Source organism: Setaria viridis, chromosome 2 (assembly GCF_005286985.2).
Source record: "Setaria viridis chromosome 2, Setaria_viridis_v4.0, whole genome shotgun sequence".
Classification (NCBI taxonomy): Eukaryota; Viridiplantae; Streptophyta; class Magnoliopsida; order Poales; family Poaceae; genus Setaria; species Setaria viridis.
The window spans coordinates 41,697,574-41,721,411 of NC_048264.2; the positions used below are offsets into that span (position 1 = coordinate 41,697,574).

Here is a 23,838-nt window from a genome sequence, read left to right on the forward strand (position 1 = left end):
AGAACAATCATTCCCTCTGCCGGCATTGGTACGCTCCGGGTGCTCGCAATTATTTGCTGCTGACCTGGACGGAATGTCCCATCCGAGTCGTGGTGGGCCTGGAAAATAAAATATCATCCGTGCTGACTTGGCGCCAGCTGGTTTGCCAGTGCCACTGGCAGCAGGTAGGCCCCACTCTGACCCGTGGTACCGTTCCTGTAAGAATTTTTTTATTTTAATATTTTGCAAAAATATATGTTCTAATAAAAAAATTAAAAAATCTATACATATACGGCACGGCTATAGCGAATTGAAATGGTGGAAGGTGAACTGTAGCAACCTTACTGCCAGTTGAACCGGCGGAATTTACTCTCTCTGAGCAGCACACTTTCAAAAAATCATAACTAATTCATATGAATTCATATGGAGATAAACTTTATATGAAAATTGTAGATCTAAAATTGAAACGGTGGAAGGTGAATTGTAACAACCCCGCCGGTTGGCGGAATTTACCCTCTCCAATAGCACACTTTAAAAAAATTATAACTAATTCACGTGAATTCACAATTTTTTTCATATAGAACCATCTTGGTGCTCAAATCATCAACACAAGTTTCAGATCTAAAGTTCAAATTTTAGATCTAAAACTTGGCGGTCCACATTCAAAAATCATACTAATTTATATGAACTTGTATGGAGATAAATTTTATATGAAAATTGTAGATCTCGACGAGATATATTCAAATTTAGATCCGAAAGTTTTATCGATTATTTGAGTACCAAGATGGCTCCAAATTAAAAACGTTTGAACTAAAAAGTTGTAGATATCATCGATATATACAATTTTCATATAAAGTTTATCTTCATCCAAGTTCATATGAATCAGTTATGATTTTTTAAAAGTGTGCTGCACAGAAAAATTAAATTCCACCGGTTCAACTGGTGGTAAGGTTGTTACAGTGTACCTTCCGCCATTTCATTTGGCTACGGTCATTTCAAACGGCTGTATAGGTATAAATTTGCAATTTTTATTAGGATATATATTTTTGCAAAATACTAAAATAAAAAATAAAAAAAATTCCTTCCTGCAACCACGCACCTACGGGCTGCGGTCCACTCGCCGTCGTTGCTGCGTGCGGCACAGGCTATGGGCCTGATTGAGGAACTGGGAGCCCATTAGCTACGAGAAAAGGGCCTATGTGAAGTTGTGAACAACTTGTATTCGTCCTCTAAGATTTGGATTTTGGAGTCTGCACATCAGTACATTTCTCTGCTTTGTCCTCTAAATGAGTACAATTCGCCTTTTTCATAATTTAAGTTTTCCATAAAAGAATGGAATTTCAATCTTAGTGTAAGCATGTCAGTCACGGATCGTCAAGAAAGAACTATTTGCTACGTCTACGTGACTGAATACAATTCGTTCTGATCTTAGTGTAGCATGAAGTCTCAGATTGTTCTGACCTCGTCGGGATCGTAAAGAAATGACATTGGTTTATGGTCTCAAATTGACTGCTCCAAAACAACTGGGTATTGTTTATTTCTTATTAATGGAGAGTAATCAAGACTAGAGTGAGCACGTATTTTAAAATGGTCTGTTTGTATTGAAAAAATAATAGTACAAGTGATTTGTACACAACAACAATATACGACTACAAGAACAGTGCAGAATCTCCATCTCCATATAGTACAAGCGCTGGACGTGCTTCGACGAGGGCGCCGCCGAGCAGCGTTAGGAGCAGCAGGAGGAGCAGGCAAACCGTGGCGAGGAGCGAGCGCGTAGCCATGCCTGTGCGCCTGGATCGAGCGATGCTCTGCGTTGTTGGAGATCGATCGGAGAAGAAACGCAGGCGCTGCGCTTGGCTGCTGTGGTGGGTTGGTGGCTGGTGCAGCATGTTGCTCCTTGTTTTATACCCGTGGGCGTGCCTTGGTCTCCGACTCGCCGCCATGAATCTCTGTGTCGGAATCCTTGGCTTCTCGGAGTCGGACGGTCGGACTCCACTCCCGCCGGCCGCCGCTAATGTGCGCCGCTCCTATGCGTGCATCGTCTCCGAATCGGATTTTGGTGTAAACATGCCTGTCACCGATCGTAAACGAGAACCTATTTTCCTGAGACAGCTGCGACAGATCTGTTGACAGATACGCAACAACTTGGACTTGCCAAGGCCGAAGGGTGCTCATCAGCTCTAGATATCGTATAGGTTGTTGTAGAATCTTAACAGCATCCCTTTGGCTTTCTCTCCAAGATTGTAGAGGCCACGCACAGGGCAGTTCTGTGTCAATCAACAGATCCAAGCTAGGGAGTCAGTGCTTCCGCTCCTCTGATTTCTCACTAGATCACCAACAAGCACCCTGATATTTCCATTCATGATTCACCAGCGCTTCACCATGAACCACAGCCGGTCGAACCAGCGGGGAGACATGCGACGAGCCGACGAGCACGTTGCCCAGCGCATTCTGCTCCGGACCTTTGTACCCTCTGAGCCCCTCGGTGTGGTACTGGTTGCTCAGGCTCACCACGGACGTAAGCAACTGAGCAAGCAAGATCACGTACGACGTACCCATGCCCGCCGTGCCTGGCGGCGAGGTATAACGTCGTGACGAGCGGGGAGCGCGCGAGCACAGCGGCCGCGGCGCGCCTCCGGGCAGGCACCTCCCGACGAGGTCGCCGGCGTTGTACGTCGCGATAAGAACGAGCGCGTACCGTACCTGCAGTACCAGATGCCGCGCACGAGATGAGAATGCAGTTCAGGGTTGTCGATGTTTCAGGGGAGCCAGATCGTACGCGTATGGAAATTACCATGAACGCCCAAAGCTGCGTAACCCGGTGTCCTCGGACGAGAAGCCGGGGAAGACAGACAGGGTGAGCACGTCGGTCAGGAAATTGTCAGCCGCGTAGTCAAGGTTTTGGAGAAGAAGCTGCCTGGCATCGGCATTGGGAGATTAAGGCCCCGTTTTCTTCCACTGACTTATTTTTAACACCCGTCACATCGAATGTTTAGATACTAATTAGGAGTATTAAATGTAGACTATTTACAAAACCCATTACATAAGACGAATCTAAACGGCAAGACGAATCTATTAAGCCTAATTAGTCCATGATTTGACAATGTGTTGCTACAGTAAATATTTGCTAATGATGGATTAATTAGACTTAATTATGCTTAATAAATTCGTCTCGCCGTTTAGATTCCACTTATGTAATTGGTTTTGTAAATAGTCTACGTTTACTACTCCTAATTAGTATCTAAACATTCGATGTGACACGTGCTAAAAATAAGACACGGGAAGAAAACGCCCCCTAACTGTCAAGGTTCTGGACTTTTTTTTCCCAGCATGAAACTGGAACATGGGCGCATTGGGAGATTAATTTTTTTTAAGACGTGCATATCACGTTTTTCATTAAGAAGAAGAGAGTTTAAATGCAACAATAAAACTTCAGGAGAAATTCCAAAGTGCAGAGTTATAAGAACCATCACCTGCGACCAGGAACGGAACACAACAACAGAAAAAGGAAGCTACAACACCACCGTCGCACTAAACACGACCTAAGACGACCAAAACTTGCAGAAGAAAGGACACCATGAACACACGCACATCACCAATTTCCTAACAACCCGGAATCAGTGGAGGTAGAACGAGAATGTCATGCAAGATGATACCTCCGAGGGGGAAGCGACACTAACGTCGCTATCGTCCGTCTGTCCACGGAGGAGCAGACCAAGTCTTCACCTCGCAAAACCAAATGGATTTGGTGACCGCAACAACGCCCCTAGTAAGGTGAGCTATGTTAAGGAACGTAACCATTGTTGGCACCGGCTAAAGCTGGGCAAAGCTTTTGCTAAGGCTCCCAAAACTAACTCCATGCAGCAGACCGCCAAGGCCTAGATGAGAGCCAAATCCATGAAATGGCATCGAGCAATCCACGTCGACGACGATGGAGAACATTCGCAGGCCAGCGACCGCCATCTTGACGACCCAAAGATGACCAGGGGTGACTGCGACAACCAAAAGACGACCAGGGGGAGGAGTGCAGCCGAAGCCCTCCCTCCTCCTAGCAACACTCGATGACGAGGTGGTGGCCTGAAGCACCATGGGGAAGACGAAGACCCATTTTCCCATCCCTGCCAGCGAAGAAGACGGCTGGAGAAGGCATGGCCCCACGAGTGACAACCATCGACGGAAGAGCGAGCAACCCAAGAGCGAGCGACCTTAGAGCCCTGCCGCCCCGGCTGGAAATCTCCGTAGTCGCCCTCCTACAGGTGACGACAAGGAGGGGGAGAAGGATGGGCGGCGGCGCGAGGGAGCCCCCACGCTGCCCCGGGAGGGTAGACCGCACCGGTGGGAGGCGGATTCGGCGACGCCGGACTCGGCAGCGGCCGCCGCCCAGCGGCATGGGCGAGGCCATGGCGACGCGCGCTAGGCCCTCAGCGTGTGGTCCCATGAGGGAGCGACGGCGCAGGGTCGGCTTCTCGGCGAGCAGCCGCCTGCGGTGGCATGGATCGGGCTGCCCGAAACTGTGGCAGGCTCCCCGATGGACGGACCCCCCACAGGGTGGCGCGATGGGCTCCCACGCAGATCCGGACCAAGGAATGCCGGATCTGGCATCGCCTACGAGGAGGAGGAGGGGGAGCCGAGCCCCGCGGCGACGCCGTCCTGCGCGTCGGCGAGCGGGTCCTAGGCGTTGGAGTACTCCAAGCGCGCCAACGCTGACAACACGCTCTTGCGAACCGACGACGCCTTTGCCACGGCCTCGGTGCCGCTACCGGCCATGGACAGCGAGCCACCCGTGACGACCCTTTGCCCGCACCACCGGCGTCGTGAGAGCGCGAACAGGCCGACCACCACTGCCGCGAGGAGGGCCATGGTGACAAAGACCACGGCCGTGAGCGCCTTGGCTGACGGGCCACGCCGTCGCCGTCCGGCCTGCTGTGCCGGTGACCTCCAGATCTAGGTGAGACTGGCGGCTGGCGCGCAGATCGGGCACGCCACCACTGGATACGTCTACCAGCCATGCTCAGATGTCCCCAGAGCACGCCGGCGAGGAGGGGAGGAGGGAAGGAAGAGAGGGAAGGGGTGGAGAAGAGGAAAGAGGAGGAGGAAGAGGAGGGGTGGGGAACGCGGCGATCTCCGCTTGGGTCGTTGCTGGCCGCTGGCTGCCGGCGCCGTTGCTGGCCGGGATGGCATCGGTGGCCGCACAGGGCTCGGTGGAGGCGGAGTTTGGGCAGCGGCGGTGCAGTGCCCCGAGTCGCCCCCGAGGAGACGGCGCGGGCTCTGTTTCGTTATATTGGGAGATTAATTGTGTGGAATTTCAATTTGTGGCGACAATTCTTTTGTGCGCGACTTCTTTACGGTACACAGCACTAGGCTAGCTATACTAGCGTTTGAAAAGGACTAGTATAAAAATACACGACGGTCAAGATTAATTATATACTACTAAAAGCTTCACCAGTGGTATGGGTAGTATACATAAGTAATATAGGTACATAATAAAATAACACAAATGACATCACTATATTTTTATTTTTAACACTAGCACAAAGTTTAAAACGCCATTCCATTTGAAATATCACTTTTCACAACATGCTGCTCGCTGGTATGCCACGATCCGACTTGTCCAAACCCGACGGCGAAAGGACTTGCACACACAACGGCTGAGGGCGAAGGCGGGCCGCGAGCTCCGCAGGGCACGCACTCCTAATATGCTGGGAACTTCGCCGGCCAAAACTTCCGGGATGCCGATCTGCTCTCCCGGCTCCAGCGACGCCGGCAGCGTGCAGGCCGCGTGTATGGAACGTCACAGCGGGGGCACGTCCAGGACCAGGGGGCAAAGTTAACCGCGGGCCTGCCGCCGTTGCACTTGCACGCGGGCAGCGCCTCCAAAGCGAGAAGAGCAGCATTGAAACTAGTTGAAAGGCTTGCCGTCCGATCAGGTCGTAGATACGGGACCGGCGTCCATCTCTCTCTGCTCACTGCTCCGCCGCGCCCGCAGCCGTAGGTGCTGGTCCTGCACCACTTTCCTGCATACCTGCTGGCTACCTCCTCTGCCATCATGACCAATTTCCGCCTGGTTTAACAGAACAACATTAGGCCTGCTACTGCGGGTGCTTGCTTCAGGGACGAACTGGATATTGATGGTCGATACCGTGGAAGCATCAAGCACGGCACGCTGTCCCATCTCCCAGAACCTGAGGTTGCGTCGGTCTCGTGCTGAAGACATGGAGGAACAGCAGCAGGTGGCAGCCATTCCGATCCACGTCGATCAGCGTAGTTCCTGTTCTTCGGTTCGGGGACAAACACCTCGAGCTCACTTGCCAGCGGCGTTTCACGTGCGCTGAATCGAAGGGATCTGGGCCGTACACACTGAGAGAGTGAAAAATTAATCGCACGATGCGATCTTGAGATACACTCCGCGCTACCGATCCACGTGCGCAGTCTGTGTCTCCATAAACTTCTGACAGATTTGCTCGACTGTCTTTAACCAAGAGTGCATGATCCTGCAGCATCACTGTAAACAAATACTCCTCGCAGTAGGTTAACAGATATCCCATGATCGATCCCATCAGTCGAGACTCGAGAGTCACGGTCACAGTCTACTCTAACCCAACAAGAAGCGGAGGTTGATGGGAAAGGAAAGGAAAAACAGAGAGGAGGGAGGCATCGGGGCATGGAGATCCTCAGATCCAATCTCCAAGACCTCTCGATCTTTTCATGTCCCGTCCTCAATCAACTCTTCAAAGTACGCAAGAAGCTCACGTGGGCCACACGTGTGCCGATGGAGGACATCGGTGGAAAAACGCTATGTTAACACAACGGTATCACACAATGCACGCTTGGTGTTCGGATGTTTAAGCTAAAGTTTTGGACGTGTCACATCGAATCTTCAGAGGCTAATTAGAAGGATTAAATATAAGTTAATTATAAAACTAATTACACAGATGGAGGCTAATTCGCGAGACGAATCTATTAAGCCTAATTAATCCATCATTAGCAAATGGTTACTGTAGCAGCACATTGTCAAATCATGGACTAATTAGGCTTAATAGATTTGTCTCGCGAATTAGCCTCCATCTATGCAATGGGTTTTGTAATTAATCTATATTTAATACTGCTAATTAGTATCTAAACATTCGATGTGACACGAACTAAAAATAAACAAAGGGAACCAAATGGGTCCTTAGCTAAAAGAACTACTAATGCATCGCATCTTCTAGGAGAACCCTTTAACATACCCCAACTTCTCAAAACTCATACCTTTAGAGGTCATGACAACTCCTGGAGCTTGAAAACACCTTGGTTCCTGCATAAGAAACTGGTCAGCTCCCAGGCAGTCCCAGTTGTTAACTATCAAGCCTGACGAAACGGCAAATAATGTTGGGCAACAACTGGGCATCCCCTGCAAGCCAATGCCATCATGACAAAAGAATCTGGTTTCCACATTTTACATTTACAATGTTACGCAATCGCACAAAAATATGGATAGAAAACCAAGTCATTGCGTTCCAATAGAAATCTTCACTGATGTGTGCTGTTTGTGTGCATATACATGCTTCAGTAGCTAAAAACATTTTAGCATGTGATAAGGAACGGAATATGTGAGGGTTTACCACATTTTATATCAAAATGGGTTTACCACATTTACCAGTGGTTAAGGTACAAATTGCTGTATTTGAAATCAATGCATCAGTTCAATTGTCTTTCCAGGTCTGAAATGAAAGGATTACCTTACCAGGCCCTTGAAGATTGCTGCAAAGACCTGGGTCTGAAATAAAAGGATTACCTTTACCAGGCCTTTGCAGATTGCTGCAGAGAAGACCTAGGCTATGGAACAATCCAAATTCCCCATGTCCAGACCCTGAATCTTTGAGTCAGCGCTGCATCACAGCTGTATTAAGCTTTAAGCATCCAGATAGATTAGCTACGAACAGCTTCAGAACCAACCAGACGTCCCAGAGGAAGAACAAGGACTATTCCCCAGTAGAGGATGACTATTGATTGAATGATATGTTCATAGAGTTGAACAACATCGCTTCCATTGAACACCTCCAGGTTTTTATACAATTTATCTGCGGCACATTTACAGCTGCTACTACTAGTAGCAGAGGTGAAGAGGTGAAGTAATAACTTTCTACCAAAAGGGTAGTATATATAGCAATGTTACAGCCAAACTATACAATTGTTTCTCCTATGTTTCCCCACTTTCACCCATCTCCTTATCACTTGAATACTTGATGCCACTGATCCATGCCCCTTTGCTCAGAAACAGCTACATAGCATTGTAGACAAGCCTCCCAACTGCTGCTATTCAAATCCCACAAAAGAAACGTGAGCTGTGTTTACATCTTTTCTATGCTGACTTGCTGAGTAAACTTGCTCTTGACGTCTGCAGGTCTTGTACAGTATACACGGCAGAGTCAGGGGGCTTCAATCAGAGTGCTGCTGATTCTTGCTGGCTGAGCATGTGCAATTCGCGTGGCTCTCCTTTAACACCTTCAATGAATAGATCACAGAAATTAACTCTCGAAAAATTGTTTTTGGAACATGCAGTTCACATAATAAGTCTAAAAAAGGGCACAATTCTCCCTGTCCAGATCAGCTAGACCTTACTGCTACAGGCAGGTTGACGTTCGAACGCGATGGACAAGTGCTCACTTGCAGATGACTTATTGGATTGCTTACCTTAACCTGCTTCTGGAGATCCTTGATGTAGTCGACAGCCAAATCCAGCATGTCAGAAGTGTTGGTTTGCTGCAGGTAATGGAAGTGTAGGTTGCAGACAAGTCAATTATGGAGTGGTCCTAGCACAGAAAATTTGCTAACCGCACAATGTTCTATTGCCAATTGGGGAGAGGAGACTGCAGAATGTCAGGTACCTTGTCCATGTTTGGGACGAGTTCTTGCAACTTTCGGATTCGCTCGCTGATCTTTGTTCTCCTCACCTGGGAGCAAGGATCAGCGCATCAGCCAATTGCTCAACTGCAGGCTCGAAATTGAAGAAATTCTATACAAGAACGGGTGTTCACTAACCCGCTCAGCAATACTGCGTGGGTGTGTGGCACATCCCCGCTTGGCACGGATCTTGCAAGGCACGGCGTCCTGGAACTGGAGGAACTTCTCGATATTTGCCATCTCTGAAGACGTCTTCGGCAGGCTGAACTGGTGCATAAGACCGTTCTGCACCAATGGCATCATGCAAATCCTCGTCAATTCGCCACATAGATAAACTACGAGAAATGGAAGTGCTAATACAGTGACGCACATACTTGTCCAGGCTCTAGTGAATCCCGAGGGCGTTTCATCCCAGATAAGTTCTCCGACATGAGTGACGACGAGTCCTCCCACCCGGAGCCCATCGGGTACCCAGGGATGTACCCCCTGCCACCACCGGCAGCCTCTGGGCTGCTCCCTCCGACCTCCTCGCTATCCATCTCTGAGATCTGTGACATCAACGAGCCCTGCCGTGATGAGAAGCTGAGCTGCCCCTTCAGCCTGCTGCCGCCACCTGCAAGAGAGTCGGCCGTGGCAGCAGCGGCGCTGCTGCCGTCCCTGAAGCCCATGCTCATGCCGGCCCTCAGCATAGCCCCGTACCCTGAGTTGAGCAAACGGCATAGGTGGAGGTGGGACACGCTCAGTTCCAGAAATAGAAATGCTTCCAAGGAGAAAAACTCCCCAAGAACTGCAATAATTGCTGCGCAGGAAGCAAGCAGGGAATGGCAACAACAGTAGTACCAAAAGAAGGCCGAACTAAGGAGGGACCAACCGTTGTCCATGTTCAAATTGTCGAGGAATCCGGCGGGGGAGCTGCTCTGCCGAGCCAGGTTGCTGGCGCCGACGCCGGCGGCGGCAGCGGACGCGGGTTCCATGCCGGAGCTGACGGTGCGGTAGAGCCCGGACTTGGCGTCCACCATCTCCTGCTGCTGCTGGTGCTGGGATTGGAACATCATCTGCTGCTGCTGGGAGGCCATGCCGGCTTCACCCGGGAAGTGGGGTGCAGGCGGCGGCGGCGGCGACGGCTTGTCGTCCCGGATGTGGTGGTCGGCCAGGAACCTGGCGAAGACGTTGTCGGCGCCGGCGTCAGGGCTGGCGGCGCAGGGTCCCGGCGGGAGGAAGTCCTCGCAGAGCTCGCCGAGCACCGTGCTGGGCGCCGATCTGTACCTCAGCAGCCCGGACGAGGCCATCGGCGGCTGCACCGGGAGGTTCAGGTCCTTGGACACCGGCGAGCCGTACATCAGCTCGCCCCCGGGACTGTTCAGATCCTGCACAAGAACAAAAAGGCAATTCTGGCCATCTGTTCAACGAACAAACTTTACGGCAGTGTCTCGAGCAAACAGTACTCCGCCTCCTCCATCTAGAAATCGGACCAAAATCTGTAAAATACAAGGGAAAGCTCTCCAATCATGGAGACGGCACGAGCGCGTACCTAATTTCAGCTCAGATCAGGGAGCTGAGCTAGCAGCTCTTGGGGGTCGGCGGATGGGATGGGATCCACCTGGACCTGGAGGCGGCGGCAGCTGGCGGCGGGGACTCGAGGAGGCCCCTCGTCTCCTCCTCAGCACGAGGCGGAAGCGGAGGGGAGGGGGGTCAGCAGGGAACGGCGGCGTGGGGAGGGGACGACGGCACGGGGAGGAGAGGGGAGAGGAGGGCAGCGTGGTTCCCGTGCCTGGTCGGGCGGTGTGCGGAGAAAGGGGCTGCGGTGATGCTGCTGCGCTCGATAAATAATGCGCCGCCCGCTCGTCAACCGCGGTTGGGAGGGAGGGCGATGCCGATGGCGATGTGGGCGGCCCAGTCGGCCAGACCGCATGTGGTGTGGGCGTGTGGCCACACGCTCGCGGCGTGCGGCTGTTGCCATCGTCGAAACGGCGTTGGTTCCCGTGGGGATCAGGTGACGGCATGGGTGGAAAATCAGGTGGCGGCCGAAAGAGTTCTGTTCCCGTTCCATCATATCCCAAGGGATTCGTAATGTATTTGCTCTTTTGTAAAAAGAAATGCGAGATAAACGATGATAGATTTCGTGGATCTGAGTATGTCTAATTCCTCTCCACAAAAATGGTGAATTCCATACGCTCATTTGCTTAAGAATCAGTGCTTCCCTTCTCTAAGAAGCACTTCATCTTGCGCGATGTTGTGTAACTTAGAGAGAACATGCATGGGTGGATGCCACGATCATAACTAGAGGGTTTTGCCAGCATCACGCATGGCGGATCGGCTTGGCAGCACTAGCATAGAAGAAGAACGGAGGAAGAAGCTAGGGTTTGGGAGATAGTTTCTGATAATTGTTCATTGATTGCCTCCGCATAGGTTCGGTCTTAGCTTACATAGGTGCACACGGCCAACAGGCCAGAACGACGGTACATAAGCTCATCGGCCCAAGACGGCACACAGGTTTCCCTATTACATGATCTTGGGCCCAACATAGGTTGTGACAGCGGAGGCTTCCTCTCCACAAAGAGCTAGCTTTTCTCTATATTTTTTCCCCTTTCTGATTCATATTGTAATAAAAGTTAGATTCACTTGTTGATCGTCTTTGGACAAGCTGTTACCAGTTCTTATTGGAGGTAATAACCACATAATAGATTCGATGCGGTGGAACCAACAACTAAGTGCGCCTATGGACTGCGGAGAAAACTGGCTGAGAATGTTGCTTGCTTGCATGATTGCATCCCTCCTATGTGAGGGGGGGGGGCGGAATGAAGCGCATGGTAGCGAGAGGGATGCCTTTCGTCACGAGAAAACTTGGCCTTTTGGGTGTGTGGACATGTGGCGATAACCCCTTGTGACGGCGTTGTCACAATGTGAAAATTTGGTCTTGCTTGTTCCTTTGTTGGCGATGTTACTGTCATGTTGAAATAGAAGCGTTACTCAACCAATGTTTGGCATATTCTACTTATATACTTTACCGCAATAGTGAAAGGGAGCTGATAGCACTTCATTCACTCTCTTCCATATGTGCTATGATGTGAGCAAGGGCTTGACCCAGATTAAGCCTAAAAAATTTGAAACTAGGATAACCAATAGTTTTTCACAATTTATAACCCTTTTAGCAATTCTTAAGATATGCCTCTTCTCAGTTTTGGATCTAGGCCCGTCTCTTACTAAGTTGCTATGACTATATACAAGTGGGATATCTGTTCACATCCTAAACGAATCAGGAGCAATGCATGCAAAGGCGGATCCAACATGGGGGGGGACGTGGGCTACCCCATGGATTCCATGGAGTCCACCGAAGCCCGCTACAAATTTTAACAGGAGGAAGAAAAGTAGGAAGAAGATGGAAACAGAGAAGGAAGGAAGAAGAAGGGGAAGATAAGCGAAGAAGGGGAAGATAAGCCCCCCTGCTCATTGGAGCTGGATGCTTTTTAATGCATATAGAATACGTACATACAGTATAGTGCCAAGTAGTATTTTGCTCGTTTCATTGTCATGAATGAGCCATCAATAAGTGTTGTTGCTGACTAAAGCACCCAAACCAATCCTTTCGTTTCAACCAGTGCTCGAGAAGTCAAACCCTATCTAAATCAATCAACCCTCTCATTAATTTCATCCAACAACCGAGAAGTCAAATCCTATCTAAACGCTCGATTAAAATATTAAGTCAACCCCATAAATATCGGTCCTGTGGCTCTCACCCGGCAAAGTCAACGCAAGATTGTTGGGACATTCACGAAGTCCTGTCTAGCTCAGCAACGTACGCTACTGGCTGCAGCCTGCAACTATGAAACTGCTAAATGCTAATGTGCAAGGAGAAATATTGTCTGATGAAGCACGAGCTGGTAGCCCGTGCTGATCAGCTTCTTCAATTCTCCCCTGTGTTGACGGCTTGAAGCCTAGACATTGCTTGGCGATCAAACCAGGGAAGCCACGCCACCCTCTTTCTCTGGATCTCTCGTTTGCTGCCCACCCGAAGGGCAAAAGCCCGGGCGAGGATGGTGCGACGGATAACGGACGAGAGGAATGGGGTCCCGGAATGCAGCTTCCACCGTGCAGGGATTCCCGGCGTCCACACCAAGACGGATCCGTTCCCTCGGGTGAAACGGCGAGCCCGCCCGCCCGTACTCGCGTCGCGTGCGTGTCAAGGAAGTGGGAGCGCCCGTATCGATAGATCTCATGCTGATGCTGCACAGATGGTTCTGTACATCTTACAGGTTCGCCTGTGCACGATGCACCATGTATCCTGGAAATCGAACTTTTTTCCAACAGAAAAAAAAATCAGATCTTTTTTTTTAGACAAAAAAACTCACATGATGTTTATAGCAAAAAAAAAAAAGGTTCACGAGAGGCAAAAGTTCCGTTCTCGTGTAAATCACGCACCTTTCATCTTTTCATCAGCAGTAGGGCATCACCTTTTATGCGGCAATCAATTTTTCTACTGCGCACTTATATATCTTTTGCACTGCTTTCGCTATCTCATGAAACAACGATTTTATGCCTCCGTTTCTTTTTGAAGAGTAAAAGCGTATTTGGCATGACTTTGGAGCTGAACTCCAGCAATTGCAGCCAATTTTCCAGCCAAACACCTCAATTCCAAAACTTCATGGAGTTGCTAACTCCATAGAGCTGTATTGCAAATGGGGGTGGAGTTTTGAAGCCCTCTTTTACAGCTCCAAAACCACCCAATATGAACCTCCTCGTGGAGTTGGTGGTAATTACCCACCAATGCCATTGATTATAAAAAACGATTTGCTTCTTTCCTTCCGAGACCCCCCGCGCCGCGACTCCCTCCCGCGCCTGTTCCTCGCCTTGCGCCCGCGCCTGTTTTCCTCGCGCCGACCCCCGCCGCCACCTAGGGTTTGGCCGCCACCACCCTCGTCGCCGGCCGTCGTCGTCCACCCGACCCTCCTGTCAACACACCTTGCCCAACGCCCTCCGCCTTCCACCCACTCAGCGCCCATCTCCCGCCGTCGTCGCCACCGCCAGGGCGGGCACCACTCCAGGAACCGGCGCCATCGGATGCTCCTTCGCCATGCTGCCGCCGTCGCCGCATCAGCTAAGCGCTGCTCCTCTTTGACCCCCGTGTGAGCCCTCCTGCACGAGCGCGCCGCCGGCTGCGGCCACGCCACCGCCTCCTCTCCTCCACGCCGGCGCGGTCACCGCCGCGCTCCGACGGCTGAGTCCGAGCCCCTCACAGCCACGGCATCGCCCCGCCCGTTCCCGGACTACCACCCGCCCCGCCCCGACTCGTCGGAGGATGACTTCCTCACGCGCCGCCTCGCCACCGTGGTGGTCGCCTCGCCTCATCCTGGCATCCTCCCACCGCTCCCATTCCTGCCACTCCTTCGCTCGATCCACCTCCTCCTTGCGCTACAGCCCCTGTGCTAGCTCGACCAGGGCCTAGCGGCTGCGCGAGGAGGTCCTGTCCTGCACGAGCTGCTTGGCTACCTGAGGAAGAAGAAGAGGGGAATAAGAGGATGACAGGTGGGACCATAAGTTGGGGGCAAGAATAACAATTGACCTTCAAACTTCTCTTTTCTGAAGCTGGGCCGTCGGTCTGGCTCCTTCCATGACCCAGGTCACCACTCTGTTTTCCTATCTTCACAGAAAAAAAAATTAAGGAAGAGTATGGTAAAACACAAAAGATCGAGATTAGGTTCAGACAATACCCATGTGTTTTCAGTATGAGCACACACATCATAGCCATTATATTAGACTATTTCTAGTGGGGAGTTTCATGTTTGAGTAGATGAAAGAAATAAGATCTTCAATACAGAGATAAGCTGAACACACCATTTAATTGTGAGGCATATGATTGGACATGATGAGATGAAATGAAACTCTCTAGGCCAATCCGAACCCAAACACTACCATGTAGTTTTCATACTTGCCATGTCACGTATAATCTAGCATAGAAATTATGTCTCCAATGCATGGTTTCTTCAAAATAAATTCCTTCTCCAATCACCTCTTTTCTCTCTCCTTCTCTTCCAATCCCCCTCTTCTTCTTTCTTGATTCTCACGTAGAGCTAGTTTCATGCGTGAGACCTGATTTCCTTCTCTCATCTTTAATTCCACTGCCACATCATCCTTTTGCTTACATGGTATCTTATTTAATGTCATAGAAATCATCCTAATTGGGAATAGCCTAATCCTCAATAGTAGTTCCATCAGGTTTCACAATCATGAAAATTGGTAGGGAGCCTAGCTATTTTCGACGGCAAGCAGAAAAGATGCAGCCCCAGTACGACTTCACAACTACTACTAAAAAAGCGAAAAAACTGTAAAAAACAACTACTGGGGGCATCTTCAAGAACGAGACTACTCGGGAAACAACAAAACAAACTATACTGTAGAAACTTCTGACACTTGAGTCGTTATTGGGAACTGTTGGATGCCTTCTTTTATTAGGTAGGCCACTTCTTCAACTGATTTGGGATGTTTGGTTCCGGGAACTAAAGTGTTGTTGTCACATCGAATATTTAGATGTTAATTAGAAGTATTAAATATAGGTTAATTACAAAATCAATTGCATAAATGAAGGCTAATTCGCGAGACGAATCTATTAAGCCTAATTAGTTCATAATTTGACCACCTGATGCTACAGTAAATATATGCTAATCATGGATTAATTAGGCTTAATAGATTCGTCTTGCGAATTAGCCACGACTTGTGCAATTAGTTTTATAATTAGTTCACGTTTAATCCTTCTAATTGGTATCCAAACATCCGATATGACCCGAACTAAAATTAGTCCATGGATCCAAATACCCGGTTAGATTCTCAATTGAAAACTCTTCTATTCCGCTCCTTTCTGAAAAACTGATGAGAAGTCCATCGAAGGAGTGTCACACCCGATTTAAGGACAAAATCGAGTGCATTAAATACATGTGCGCCAGGATCAAGTTACACACATGTACGACAATAGTGAATAACAAAGACAGTGCTAAATCGAATAAAGAGAGTATTAACCATTATTACATGACCGAAAGTCTCAAATAAACCACAAAGTCTAATTATTACGCAGCGGAACTCCAAAGATGACGTCGACTCCACAGGCAGCTGACTGAAGAAACGTACGCCTAGAACTCCTCGAAGTCGTGTAGATACTCCTCTTCCCAATTAACTTGGTCTGAACAGCGGTTTTGCAAGGGTGAGTACACTTATGGTTGGTACTCAACAAGTCGTGGGAAGTAGTGTAGTGTAAGGCTAATTCAAGGTATGGCTACGGCATTAATAGCATTCGCTTTTAATTAAGTTGGTCAAGTTTTATTAGCAATTAACTAAGTATAAGTTCATACCACCCGAAATTAAACATGATCATAAATAAAGTAAGCAACATATGCATGAAATGATAACAAGTTAAGTCCATCTTCCGATAATATTATCATGTGAGGGTCCAGGCCGCTCTTAACCGTGAGCACGGCTGATCGATCAGTTTAACACTCTGCAGAGGTGGCACATCTTTACCCACAAGTCGCGTAAAAGTTCAAAGAACTTTGGACCCAACCATGCGATGCTAGCCAGGCATCATACCACACTTCCGAGGTGTGATTGCATAGGGACGCTACGAGGCCTTTACAAAGATTCATTAGTCAGTGGTAACCCGCTAAGGTTTCGGTGTCTGGCGTGCACCACCCATCCCAGGTAAAATGCAACGACTCAGTCCCCCCTCTTGCCTCATCACGAGTAAGGTCACCCCAGACTAAGGTTTCTAATTAATCAGCCAAGACCAGAGCCATTTAGTCTTATGGTAGCACTGTTTTCCTGGGTGGTCGCTCCATGTTCCGATTAACAAATAATGATCTTGTCTTAATGGAAGATATAACAGAAGTAAATCAAGATTAAGCATTGTGTGTAGTTAAACCACCATGTACCAAGTAAGCACTAAGCATGAGCTACCCAACATAAAGTAAACCGGTTGGTCAAGGCAAAAGTAATCAATCTAGGCGAACCTTAATTGGGACCCATCAATTTAATCTTAATATGTGCATAGCATAAATGTTGAGTACGAGAAAGTAAAGGTGTATAGGACAAAAAGGTAGTGATCAAGGACACGACTTGCCTTCTTGGCCTTGCTCCTGCTGTTCGTACTCTTCGAAGGCTTGATCTGCAACTCCCTCGAACTGCGGGGCGTCTACACGCGTCACACGAGCACATACAAGCAAACATGGGCAAAAAGTAAGAAAACAGTACACCAAACATAGTTAAACAGAGAAAACAAGCTTAAAAAGATGATCTACGCTTTAAAACGAACACGTGGGTATAAAGAACGCGAAAAACGGAGTTAAGATGCAAAAGATATGATTAAAACAAAATCCAGGGACTTTTCTGTGAGAAAAACAAAACTTTTAGGGCCTATCCGCGAAAACCGAGGGCTTATACGTAATTATGCGTATAAACCGAGGGTCTGACGCGTAAAAACATCAAATCCGGATGGCGGGTTGATTTCTGGAAAGCTCAAGGGTTAAACCGAAAAATGCGAGGGCAGATCTGTGAATACTTCCAACGCGATCTGGACCGCGGGTTGTTTTGCGGAAAAGACAGGGGCTAAAGTGCAAAAGCGGCGCGGTGCGGCAAAGTTGACCGGTACGCGGTCTGATTTGACTGGCCGTGAGCCGTCGGATCTTGATCCGACGGTTGCGGTCGTCGATGACTCGCGGGCGGCGGCGGAAAAAGAAAGGCCGGCGACGGCGAGCGGCAGCGCGCGACGGCGAGCGGCGGCGGGTCGCCGGAGTCGACCGAAACGGCGCTCCGGGGCACCGTTTGACGCGCGGGTTGCACCAGAAGAAAGAGGAGAACACGGCGATCCCGTTTTGGATGTCCTTGACGACGGGGGCTCACCGGAGGCGGCGAACGACGGCGGGGAAGCGACGGCGGCACTAGGAGCTCGGGCGGCTAGGGTTTCGGGTGAGCTGCGGCGCTGGTGTTTGGCGGATGAGACCGGGAGGAGGCGGCGGCTTTTATAGGGGCTTGGAGATAGAGGGCCCGGGGTTTAAACCCCCCCGAAGGATGCGGAGCGGAGGGAGTCCGCGGCGGAGACGGCGCGCGGCGGTTGCGGGAGTTCCGGCCGGATTCGGCCGGAGGAGAGGGATGACGGGTGGGGTCCACCCGTCAGCGGTGCGGGCGGCAGGCAGGCCGGAGCTGCTGTTGGGCCGGCGCACGATGCGCGGGCCGCGCGGAGGAGCGGATGGGTGGAGCGGCCGAGCGGAGCTGGGCCGTTGCGGCGGGGAGCGGGCCGCGGAGGGAAAACGGAGGGGGCGAAGCGGCGGGCCGCGGCAGCAGGAAGCTGGGCCGCGCGGAGGAAAAAGAGAAGGGAGCCGGCGGGCGGTGGAGCAGGTCGGTGGAGAGAGCGAGCTGGGCCGGAGAAGAAAAAGAAAAGGAGGGAGAAGGAACTTTCGGCCCCGGGAAAAGAAGAAGAAAAAGAAAAGGGAGAAGAAAAGGGAAAAGGTTTTGGAATTTGAATTCAAATTTGGAAATTCAAAATTTGAATCAAACTCAAGCAATCAAAATAAATGCACCAGCATGAATGCACAAATAATTCCTATGATGAATTAATTAAATTAAAGAAAATGAATTTAAATGCCTAGAATTTAAATGACACCCTAATTTGAGCAAATTTTAATGAATTTAAATTATTTAAAATTTTGGGTGTTACAAGGAGGGTCTAATCTGCTTGTCCACTTTGGCTCTGCTTTTCTTCCACCATCCAACTATAGAGGCAGGCATGTCACTTTGCGGCAGGCTTTGCAAGCCGAACCAATCTGTGAGCTTCTTCCAAACTTCTTTCGTGTAAGTACAAGCATTCCTTGCATAAGTGTGTTGGGGTCTCCGGTTCTATGTTGCATAATCCGCACAACGGGTTGTTTAGCCATCCTCTTTTTTCTCTTTTAGGTTCTGCTTTGGCTTTCCAAATTGGGCTGTGCTTTGGCTTTCCAAATTGGGCTGATGCTTAATTTTTTTGTCCGGCCTTGGAATCGGATACAGTAAGCACTTTGTGTCGTGTATTCGCCATTAACTGTCCATCTCCATGAGATCTCATCCTCGGCACCCCCACCAATGCTCAGCGCCTTTTTTTCCTGCCTGCCTGACGTCGCGATGGCCCCGCGCGCCTCCGTCCCGTCCGGCCGGCGGCTGTCCTGCCCGCTCTCCAGTCCCGTCCCCATCCCGCCGCGCCCGGGCAGTCCCTGCCAAGGAGAGTCAGAGGAAGGCCTCGGCCGGTTGGTTTCGACGCTTCGCAGGAACGTCGGGCCAAGGCGTGCACCGATCACTGGGTTCGCCTACGCTACGCAGGTCAGGTTTGGTTCAGGGGCGCAGCTGCGTCAAGGCTCAGAGCTCACATGTCGATGCGCATGCACAGATTGCTGATGGCTCGATGGATCCTGGATTAGTTTCAGCCTGAAAATGCCTTTTCATGCATGCATGGTCAGCTTAGCAGAACACTAGCAAGCATTTTGGCCTGAAAAAGGTGAAAACTCATGCACTAGCAGAGCACTAGCTCAAAGGAGCATGAGTGCATGACACTGCAAACAAGCACTGCACCGAAGGGGAGGATAATTTAAATGAACCTGAAATTGTGCTAACTATCAGTGCCATGACGAACGACATACTTGCAACGAAAACCAGCAGATCAGAAGGTTATTTTACTTAGCTAAAAGAAAAGAATGTCATTTCATAACCAATGTACTTAATTCCGTTCTGCTTATTATGTTGTTTGCTCTGCACCGGTACACCAGCAGGAAAAACATAGCAAAGAGTAACACCCTTTCTGAGGACACTTCAGTTTATCGGTTATCACCAACCCTTCCCTATCAACCATAACCAATCGAGCACGACGCCAGAAAACAGTCCTATCAGGAGGAAAACAACGAGAACGTTCCCCAGAGCATTCTGCTCTGGCCCCTGCACAAAATATTGCGAAGAAAAAAAATCAATTTGTCAATCTAAAATTATTAATCATATAATACCTGAAAGCAACTGATAGCACGAGATATATAACAGAGGTAAATTTGCCTTGTATCCCTTGGGTGCCTCTGTAAGGACACAGACGGTTAGATAGCCATTGCTCAACCCCAAGAAGGACGTTAAAACGATCATATACCCCTGATCGCCATACTTTGCAGTGAAATAGAATGCAGGAATGAGGAAAAAGCGTGCGAGGGCTGCTGCCATAATACACTTCCGAGATGTCATCTTAACAATAAAGGGTACGTATCTGCCTATGAGATCCCACACATTGAACATTGCAATCAAAACGAGCGCATACCTGAAATTACACAACAGAGGGGGGAAATTGTCAAGCGGAATATTAGAAGATGACAATTTGCAGAAGTTAGTTACCATGTGTTAGTAAAAGGCGAAAATGAAATAGATCTTACCAAGCCCCCAGACTGTGTGATCCAGTGTCTTCAGATAAAAATCCAGGGAAGATAGATAGAGTCAAGACATATACAAGAAAGATATCGAGAGCATAATCCATGTTTTGCAGCAACAGTTGTTTGGTGCTTAAACGCTCATATCTTTCTGGCTCCTCCTCAACCTGCAGAAATCAGTGTGTTCATATAAGTTATATTTCCATGATGATTGGTAAAGTTAATGAACATCTGTAACTATCAGTGTGAGGCATACTATTTCATCTTGTTCAGTTGGGACTCCTGCAGCAGCTAGGTCACCAGCAACGGTTTTGCTACCTTCAGAAGCTGCCTTTGAGCGATAATATTTGACAATCGGCAGTGTGGGGAAAACAGATGTGTACAGAAGGACACACAAGAGCTCAAAGAAGCACGCTATTGAAAAGAATAACACTGCATGGAGTAATTTAATACATTTAGTCAGAAAAATAAATCAATAGTAAGTGGAGAAGATAAACAAAGCACTGCCATTTGTTTATTTTTCAGGTTGGGTTGTTTTGAGATGGCATGTACATTCTTGTTGCTGTACTAGTTAACAAGATTAATTCCGCAGAACATTGATGGTAGGCCTATATACTAATTAACAAGATAATTCCACAGAATGTTGATAGTAGGCTATATACTATATTGACTTCTGTAAGGACAAAAGGATCAAATTAAGACAATCATTTTTATCCATATGTGCTGAAAAGAATGGGGGCATACTAGCTCCTTTGCGCAAGCCATCTTGTGAGCTCTCAAAAGCTGCTTTTGTAATTAGCCGCAAAGCTGATGTTATTGCTCCTGATGCAGCCAAACCTGCCAAATAGGACTGCAAGCCAAAAAACATATGGGCGATGAACTATAAATGCTAAGGCATTTCCATCAGTCCAAAAAAACATCATAAAACACCAAAAATATTTGGAAATTGTCACCTGAATGAACTCTGGGCACATCAAGGACAGATCACCAACCATTCCACCTTGAACATGGGCATCGCCTATCCCTAATGCTGCACTTATTACACATACACCAACAAACGCTCCAACTCCACCTTGCCCTTTAGTGGCCACATCCAGCTAATGTTGAACATGATACTATCAGGTTGATATCACTAATTCTATAACCATATTATAGCCATACTTATGCAATAGCTTTACTATATATCACTATGGAAACCATACTAAGTCAGCACAATGGATGAATCTGTATTTGCCTCAGAGAAAGGATGGCACTTACTATTATAATTGCAAGATTACTTAAGAAGTAAAGTGTATATCCTGTCAGATTCCGAAGTCTGGTATTGATCTTTGCTTCGTGATACGCTAGAAGAGCTGTTACTCCCAGGGCAAAAGGCTGATATACTAGCGTGAGGACTCTGGTTGGGTGGTTCTTCTGCATTTAGTAAGAAATATCATCCATGAGTCATCACAGATTTGTAATAACAGGATTTTGTGAATGGATTTCTCTACCTTCCTGTACCATTTGGTTCAAACAAATTTAAAGAAATAAAAGCTTTAAACCAGAAACAATAGTGATATGGGTAACAAAACATCATTACTCAAAGAGCACCGGAAAGCCAACAATTTATCTCTCGTAATCTATTCGTTCAGATGCGGATCAGTTGAAGACAAATTTGATTATCTTTTTGATGAAGTTCAGCAGTTAAACCTTAAGCACATGAATGGTTTAAGCATATTTTTAAACCTGCAGACTATGCTACTGACAGTGTACTTTGTAGAAAAGATGCACATACTGGGAAGAGGTAGACATAGTAATCTTCAATGGTAAGCATACTGTTCCACGAGAAGAGGCATCCATTCCCCAATACAAAGCAGACGAGCATACCAAAGTACTTCCCCTGTCAAGTCCAAAACCAACACGGTAAAAGGAAAAGAATTCCTCTTTTTTTTAATATAAAAAACGAGCCAACAGGAGAGATACATTTTTGTATTAAAGCAGGAGAAAAGGACACAAGAATTCATCACAAAACAAAACTACAGAGGTCAATATACTTGAAGAAAAAGAGACCTGAAGTTTAGGTGGTCCTGCACCCTCTGTCTCGCCCATGCTTTGTCAACCTGAAATTTAGTAACAAGAGAAATTGTGAGTAATTGATAGGGGTAATAGTGGTGAGAACGGAAACTAAAAGCTGGGTACGCACACTACTTTGATCCTTGGTGCTACCAGTACTGGTAAAGAACTAAAGATTACTAGAGACCTTTTTCCTGAAGAAAGTGAAGAAGCAAAAGGACAGCATTTCAATTTTTTTTTTAAAAAGGGGCCGATCCTAGTAAAACATGAGGGTTGGACTTGGAATCCGCACGTCCTTTTTCAGGTTTATCGGTGTAGTTTAAGACTTCCTGTGTGGATGGCTGGCTAGTTACAGGCATCATCCCCTGACCTCTGACTTGCTGAAACTCCAAATCCGACGATCCCGGCCCCAACCAGACAATTCTAAGCTAAATCAAACAAGTCAGCTTCTGCGTTTTTGGCCGGGATCGCGGCGACCTGTACACAAACTCACAAAGGGCACAGCTGATGCAGCAACAAGTCAAAAACGGAGAGCGGAATAAGACATCACCGGCACTCCGGCAGAGAGGGCACGGTTGATTGCTGCTGATCGGGTCGGTATCGCCTCCTGTAAATCCTGACGTCGATGCGTAGCCAACTACCAGCGACTTGTGCGGGAGGGTGTCGCGGTCGCAGGTTGTGAGCGAAACCCTGCCGAGCCGCCGCTTCTTCTGTTCTTCCTAAACCAGAGAACGGGGAGTGGCCCAAAACCTGAGAAAATTCCCCGACCGAAGCCTGCGCCCAGGGAGAATGAAATAAAAAGAATAAATAAAAGAACGGGTTGGAGTCTTGGAGATGGAGAGAGATATCGGAGTGTGCGGCGGCCGGAGTGTGAGACCGTGTGTGTGTGAGAGAGAGAGGCGAGGCGACACACCTGGCTGACGACTGGCCGGTGGCAGCGCAGGCAGTGAGCAGAAACCGGCGGCGGCTGCTGCCAAGCCGCGCTGGCAACCGGGGCCGAGCAATAACTACAGGGGCTGCACTGCCGATGAGCCGAGCCTGCCGCCCGCCGTACACGCGTCGTGCCGGAGACGTGGGCGTCAGTGTGGATATCGTTCGAGGCGCCGAGAGCGTGAAATGAGCGGGACGATTTCCCAGCACTCGGCTCGCTTTTGCTGCCGAGGAGCGGAGAACGGGGACGTAAAAGCTGATGCCTTGGCACTGGCCACTTGAGCAGTTGAGCCGCCGAGCCAAGTTCGGCCAGGCAAGCAGTGCCGTCATGCCCTTGGCGACTGCAAAGATGCTGCCACTTTTACGATCGCCCCCGGCTGTCCCGCACCGGCGGCGCACCATCCACAGCCACCACGGTCCACGGTGGGCCTCGGCGCGGCCGTGCGGGGGCGTGCTTTTCGGCTGCGTGACGACGACGCGGCGGCGGGCCTCCCGCACGAGTCGTCCTGGGACCTGGGCCCTCCTGGCTGGATCGTGGGCTGCCCGATGCCGCCGAGCCCTCCTCCCACACCACCACACA

At 49.0% G+C, this 23,838-nt stretch overlaps 2 protein-coding genes across 4 annotated transcripts; both read right to left on the reverse strand.

The window, feature by feature from the left end:
• Nucleotides 1-7,967: 7,967 nt before the first annotated feature.
• On the reverse strand, nt 7,968-10,702 carry LOC117846147 (transcription factor bHLH130). Of its 2 annotated transcripts, XM_034727265.2 has the most exons (7): nt 10,397-10,702; nt 9,737-10,232; nt 9,240-9,565; nt 9,004-9,150; nt 8,850-8,915; nt 8,656-8,724; nt 7,968-8,466 (listed from the first exon to the last, which is right to left on the reverse strand). In XM_034727265.2, exons 2-7 carry the CDS (start codon nt 10,203-10,205, stop codon nt 8,401-8,403), a joined length of 1,143 nt encoding a protein of 380 aa, XP_034583156.1. In that variant the 5' UTR covers nt 10,206-10,232; nt 10,397-10,702; the 3' UTR covers nt 7,968-8,400. The 2 variants fall into 2 exon arrangements, with proteins under 2 accessions (XP_034583156.1, XP_034583157.1); XM_034727266.2 differs by lacking the exon at nt 10,397-10,702 and having other exon boundaries at nt 9,737-10,256.
• A 6,235-nt stretch (nt 10,703-16,937) lies between these two features.
• LOC117842615 (equilibrative nucleotide transporter 3) lies at nt 16,938-23,530 on the reverse strand. 2 transcript variants are annotated; one of them, XM_072291579.1, is made up of 11 exons: nt 23,242-23,530; nt 22,879-23,102; nt 22,326-22,375; nt 22,051-22,155; nt 21,534-21,689; nt 21,230-21,373; nt 21,021-21,126; nt 20,533-20,708; nt 20,283-20,443; nt 19,872-20,170; nt 16,938-17,041 (listed from the first exon to the last, which is right to left on the reverse strand). In XM_072291579.1, the coding sequence occupies exons 3-11, from the start codon at nt 22,362-22,364 to the stop codon at nt 16,953-16,955; spliced, it is 1,275 nt and encodes a 424-aa protein (XP_072147680.1). In that variant the 5' UTR covers nt 22,365-22,375; nt 22,879-23,102; nt 23,242-23,530; the 3' UTR covers nt 16,938-16,952. The 2 variants fall into 2 exon arrangements, with proteins under 2 accessions (XP_072147680.1, XP_034578991.1); XM_034723100.2 differs by lacking the exon at nt 16,938-17,041 and adding an exon at nt 19,533-19,806 and having other exon boundaries at nt 19,918-20,170; nt 23,242-23,517.
• Between the last annotated feature and the right edge of the window lie 308 nt (nt 23,531-23,838).

Bases quoted from the DNA above. Each gene is read 5' to 3' on its own strand.
- LOC117846147 (XM_034727265.2), bottom strand. From the start codon at position 10,205: ATGTACGGCTCGCCGGTGTCCAAGGACCTGAACCTCCCGGTGCAGCCG. The intron at 9,566-9,736 runs GTTGGTCCCTCC...TGCTCAACTCAG, and splicing joins CAATTTGAACATGGACAACG to GGTACGGGGCTATGCTGAGG. The intron at 8,467-8,655 runs GTAAGCAATCCA...TATTCATTGAAG, and splicing joins ATCTCCAGAAGCAGGTTAAG to GTGTTAAAGGAGAGCCACGC.
- LOC117842615 (XM_072291579.1), bottom strand. From the start codon at position 22,364: ATGGGCGAGACAGAGGGTGCAGGACCACCTAAACTTCAG. The intron at 20,171-20,282 runs GTAAGATCTATT...GTGTAATTTCAG, and splicing joins TCACACAGTCTGGGGGCTTG to GTATGCGCTCGTTTTGATTG. The intron at 17,042-19,871 runs GTATTATATGAT...TGACGCGTGTAG, and splicing joins GTGCTATCAGTTGCTTTCAG to ACGCCCCGCAGTTCGAGGGA.